Source organism: Chrysemys picta, unplaced genomic scaffold (assembly GCF_011386835.1).
Source record: "Chrysemys picta bellii isolate R12L10 unplaced genomic scaffold, ASM1138683v2 scaf2981, whole genome shotgun sequence".
In the NCBI taxonomy this organism is placed as follows: Eukaryota; Metazoa; Chordata; order Testudines; family Emydidae; genus Chrysemys; species Chrysemys picta.
This window is the reverse complement of record NW_027055683.1, coordinates 1-5,793: the sequence shown is the minus strand read 5'-3', so window position 1 is coordinate 5,793 and position 5,793 is coordinate 1. Positions and strand designations below refer to the sequence as shown.

General features: G+C 46.3%; 1 protein-coding gene across 1 annotated transcript; it reads left to right on the top strand.

The window, feature by feature from the left end:
* Positions 1-802: 802 nt before the first annotated feature.
* LOC101932882 (up-regulator of cell proliferation-like) lies at positions 803-5,782 on the top strand (the record flags this gene model as incomplete). The annotated part of the gene is made up of 2 exons (XM_065580395.1): positions 803-922; positions 2,627-5,782. A coding segment is annotated over exon 2 (2,980 nt), but the record flags the coding sequence as incomplete, so codon positions are not given.
* Between the last annotated feature and the right edge of the window lie 11 nt (positions 5,783-5,793).

Genomic DNA, 5,793 nt, shown 5'->3' with positions numbered 1-5,793 from the left:
CTCTTTGGATTCTAACTAGAGTTTTTTAATGGTGACAGGGCCACCAAGGTTATGTAACATGGTACAGCAATGGAAGCACACCAAGGCAATGTAATCTGAGGTGACAATGGAAGTGAAAGACATAATTTATCAATGTTTCATATCTTACTGGGAACTGATTGGAGAAAAGTGATAGAATGCAGCGGGGAGCCAGAACCATAAACAAGTGCACAGCTCTCTGATCGGAAAGGAATGGGACTAAGAATTAACCCCGATCTCTCTTACAAGAGTTCAGAAGTCAGAATGCTACTGAGTCCATTGCATTCTTTATCCAAAGTGTCACGGTGCTGCGTTGTACCACTGTGTTAGATAAATAGGTCTTAACTCCTCACTTAACATTATGTTATGTTATCTCTATGTTATGTCCCCCTTTCGTCCCCTGCCTCCTGAATGCTGCAAACCAACTGATTGCCGGGGGCAGGAGGCGGGTGGAGCAGGGGGAAGCCGCTGATCTATGGGGTCCGCCAGTGGGCAGGTGGGGGGGGGCGTAGGGGAGCTGATAGGGGGGGCTGCCAGCCATGGACAAAGCAGGCGGACAAACAACATTATTGCAGAACTTTAAACGAGCATGTTCTGCAAAGGAGCAGGGATGTAACATCGAAACAACGTTAAGCAAGAGGACGTTAAGTGGGGAGTTACTGTAATGAAATACAGAGGCAGTTGCAACGTACTAAATAAAACAAACACACAAAAACAGGAAGGGATTGAAGTGAATTACTCATTAAATAACTCATTTCTCCTCTTGTTTTCTTGCTGGAAGGATTAAATCAGGAATCTCAGACTCTGCAAGCCCCAGAGCAGGGGGAGAAAGGTGGTTTTAATCCACAGCTGGAATTAGACAGTCAACAAGCCAGAGAGCCGGAGGAGACACACCTTTTGAAAGGTAATTTCCTCTTATCACCCTTCCTTCTGTAGTGGGAGTGAACACCTTTAGAAGAGCTTGGCACTGCCAGGTGTGAATGGTGCTTGTGAGAGTGAAGAATTTTCATGGTATTCTGCAGATAAAATTGCTGAGATTCAAACCGAGACACCATGGAAAATGGTAGGTGACTTGGAGGCACAAATACAGGGGCTTCTCTGTATAAGCTTCGGCCAGTATTGCTCAGTGGGGTGCTTAGAGCCACAGCCTGTTAGTTGATCCTTGTTCTTCCTGGCCAGTAGGAAGCCACTGAGTGCAGGGGCAGCTGCTGCCCAAAATAACTGGTGGAGTTCTGGCCACTAGACATCTCCTCCTGCCTCCACCTACCCCACACCTACTCTCCCCTCCCACCTTCCCCTCCCCACAATCGGGGCAACCAGATTTTTCAAGTGTAAATATAGGACATCTGTACAGGGAGGAAGGGAGACAGTTGTTGGGAAGAAAAGAAATTCCCTGCTGCTAGAACCCTTCCCTGTATAGAAAAAGTGGCAGCAAGGAAAGGCTCTGGCAGCCCTCCATGCCAGAGACTTCCCTAGGTACTGTGAAAGGCTCTGGCATGGGGAGCAGCTGAAGCCTTTCCCTGCTGCTGCCCCTTGTAGTAGAAGGAGAGAGCCTGGGACATGAGGCCTGGTATGAGGCCTCAGGCCTAAACTAAAGTAGTACTCAGGCCCTGCCTAGTGCGGGGTATGCACACCTCTCTGACATAGTTAGTTACCACCCCCCTGAGGTGGTTTGTTACCACCCATTACCTTGTACATGTTGGTTCGATCAAACACCTCTATCCATCATACTGTCATCCTGACCTTATCTTAAAGGGGGGGTCTCGTTATCTTTGGGAGTGTGTTTGTACCATACTTGGTATCAGGGTGTTCTGGTCCCACTCTTCTGGAATGTGATTGCGTGAGTGTCCTGTGCCTAGCACTTCTTAGGAATGTGTGTGTTTTGGCAGTGCCCGTCCTTTTCTTGCCAAGTTCTGTGAACTTGAAAGTAGGTGTGTTTTTGTTACAGGGCCTGACTTTTGCTCATAGTTTGACTCTTGCGAATTTTGCTTTATATCAGCAGGGCCTGAGTACTACTTTCGTTTAGGCCTCAAGCCTCATACCTGGCCTCATGTCCCAGGCTCTCTCCTTCTACTACACTGGGGACAGACTTTAAGTTTGCAGTTTTCTGAGCGGTGTGAGGATTATGGTAGGGTTAAAATGTCTCTCTGGTTGGAGGAAAAGAGGTTGTGCAGTGTTCATCTTTTAAGTTCTTTGCTTTTCAAGTTTTGTGTTAGCTGTGTTTTCTGTAGATCATATCTGATCTCAGCCCCTGCCTCCTCAGGCGGCCGGTCCACACACTCCCCATGTGCTGCACTGAAAGGGCTAGAGGCCTTGAGTCCCTCCTCCCCATCCCAGCTCCGGCGGCTCTCTTCACTGTGCTTCTGGAGAAAAGAGGGGAAAGAAATGAATGTGAAACAAAGTATTTATTTGTCTAAAGAAATAAAGGAGCGGGCTCTAATGGGTAGGTCTTAGTCCCATATGCCCCTCCTTGCCAGTTACCATTGTATTTTTCCTTTCAGTTAGTACTCAACGTTTACAACATGAACTGCCACATAACAAAAGTTTCTGTTTGGGAATCCCTGTCTTCAGAAAGCTGTTCAGATCATCTTTTCATTTTGTTTTCCAGGGAAGGGGGAAGCTTTTCAAGAACTCCTTCGTAAGCTAGAACTACAGGAGCATCTGAGCAGGAAGCTCAGGGTGAGTGATGTCCTTGAAATCAGCCAGGAAAGTCTAAAGAATGGAACTCCAGAGACATTTGCAGATTTACCTTGGCATTTCCTGAGGAAACTGGTGGCTCTGAATATGATGGCCAGAAACACAAGCCTTGTGCACAGGGCAACTGATGATGGAGGCAGTGAGGAGAAACAGAGGTTAGATGATATTTTGAATTTTAGTGACACTGACACCAGAGTTTCCCTGCACCCCCTCGATGTTCTCTGTGCCGTGCTGCTTTGCTCAGACAGTTTCCTACAGCAGGAGATCCTGTCCAAAATGTCCATGTGCCAGTTTGCCCTCCCTCTGCTGCTACCCGCCCTCGACACCCCCAAGTGCACCCTAATGCTGTGGGCCATGAGGGACATTGTGAGGAAGTGGAGGCCGCACTCCCTGGCAGAGAGCAGAGGGTTCAGAGAGGAGAGCCTGGTGCTCACGTCAATGCCAACCATTTCCTTTGTGCGGCTGGGGAGCTGCAACTTCTCCAAGTCCAAACTTCTCAATGAGATTCTCAGCCTCTCCCAGCAGCACCACGATTTCTTCATCCATCGGGACATGGAGTCTGGGAACGTCCCTCGGGAAATCGCAGATGGGCTGGTCGAGATTTCCTGGTATTTCCCTAGTGGGACAGAGAATTCAGATATTTTCCCAGAGCCTGTTGCGGTTGCAAACCTGCGTGGAGACATTGAGTCCCACTTGCCACAGTTCAGCTTTTTAACAGAGATCTCCTCAGCAGTGTTCATAGTTACTGAGAGCATCAACGAGAGACAATACACGCTCTTATCATCTCTGCAGGGATCAGCCACTAAATACTACTTCATGGTTAATAATCAGGCTGTGACGTCCAAGGAAACACTGGGATTCCTGAACAAGTTGGCCCCAGGGCTCAAACTGAACAACTCACATGTGCTACAGAAAGGACATGCCACAAATGAGGCGGCTTATGTAAAAGCTCTGCAGTCTGCAATAGCAGCTGTAATGAAGTCTTCTCCCAAGAGAGTGAGTATAGAAGCCGTGGCTGAGACTGCACGTCAATTAGGCATCCAGGTAGATGAGGCTAATAAGAAATGTCAGCATGCCAGTGAATATGCCAAGGAAATCACTGTACACATAAAAGATGTGGCAAAGTACAAGAGGGAAAAGCTGAGACTCCAGGGGGAGCCATGGAAAAACTTGGCTGAAGTGGAAAAGGAGCTGTGCCGACTGAAAAAGCAAGGAAACATCCCTCTGGAGAAATACAAGTCTCAACTGAAAGAGAAATCAATAGAGTTACGTGTCCAGCAGAATAAACATGACCTGACTGATGCTTTGATTACATTTATTACTGGACTAGGCCGACTGCCTCCCGAGGAGAAACATTACTTCCTGAAATGGATGAAGTTTGACCTGGATCACATTGCTCGGGAGAATATTTCTAAACTACGGGGTCAATATAAAGAGAAATGCAAAAACTCAAAAGACGACCCCAAAATGTTTGCAGAACACGATAAACTAATCTCTGCCAGTTCCTTAGGGGTGGAGCATTTCATGCGTGAGTTGGGGCAGTTCTATGAGGCTGAATGCTCCATAGTTCAAGAAGGTAAAATGGCAGAAAGCCAAGGACAATTTGTCCATCTCCCAGGCATAGCAGCTGACCTGATGCTGGAAGAGTTTCCCATGGAGCTGATCGATGGAGATGTATCCAACATCCCACTGCAGTGGGTGACAGATGTTCTGACTCAGCTCCATGCCAAGCTGGGGGGAAGGTCCAGAATGTTGGTTATAACGGTGCTGGGAGTGCAGAGCACTGGGAAATCCACCCTCCTCAACACCATGTTCGGCCTGCAGTTTGCAGTGAGCAGTGGCCGATGTACTCGAGGAGCTTTCATGACACTCATTAAAGTGGCAGAGAACTTTCAGCAGGAGCTGGGCTGTGATTTCATCCTGGTGATAGACACAGAAGGCTTGAAAGCCCCTGAACTGGCCAAGCTGGAGGATAGCTATGAACACGACAATGAGCTGGCCACTTTGGTGATTGGACTGAGTGACATAACCATCGTTAACATGGCCATGGAGAATGCCACCGAAATGAAGGATATTCTGCAAATTGTGGTCCATGCCTTTCTCAGAATGGAGGAAATAGGGCAAAAAGCCAACTGCCAGTTTGTGCATCAGAACGTCAGTGATGTGTCTGCGCATGAACAAAACATGAGGGACAGGAAACACCTTCTGGAGCAGCTGAATGAAATGACCAAAGCTGCAGCAAACATGGAAAAGAAAGGCAGGGAGATGAAATTTTCTGATATTATGGATTATGATCTGGAAAAACACAATTGGTACATTCCTGCTCTGTGGCATGGAGTCCCGCCTATGGCTCCAGTGAATATGGGATACAGTGAAAAGGTTTATGAATTAAAGAAATATTTGTTTGAATTTCTGAAAGGCTGTTCACAAAACAGATCCCCCAAGGACATCCCCCAATTTCTTGAATGGGTGAAGAGCATGTGGAATGCTGTAAAACATGAAAACTTTATCTTCAGCTTTAGAAACAGTCTTGTTGCTGATGCCTATAACCAGTTGTCTGTAAATTATGCAGAATGGGAATGGGGTTTCCGCAAGATGATGCATCTCTGGGTATCTGAAAAGGAAACTTTAATCCAAAATCAGCCACCAGATAAACTAGACACCAATGTTTTAACCAAACTAAAGAACGAGGCACAGAACAAACTGAGACAAGAAGCAGAGAAGATTTTGGATAATTTAAAACAATATTTTGAAAGTGGAGCAGAAAATCTGCACCTGATAGAAAAGTACAAAGAAGATTTTAGGAGAAGTGCAAATGGTCTGAGGAATGAACTGGAGAGTTATTCATTCAGCAAGTTGGAAGAAGCAAATGAAATTAGAAAGGGCCGACATAAAACAGATGCTATCCTGTCAGAGTACAAGAGAAAAATTGAAGAGAAAGTTGACAGGCTTCTGAAACATTGCAGGAAAAGCAAATGCAAACTAAATAATGATGAACAGGAGAAAGAATTTGAAACCATGTGGAGAGAAACACTGTCAGAATTATCACTCATTCCTTTACAGAAACGCATCATAGAT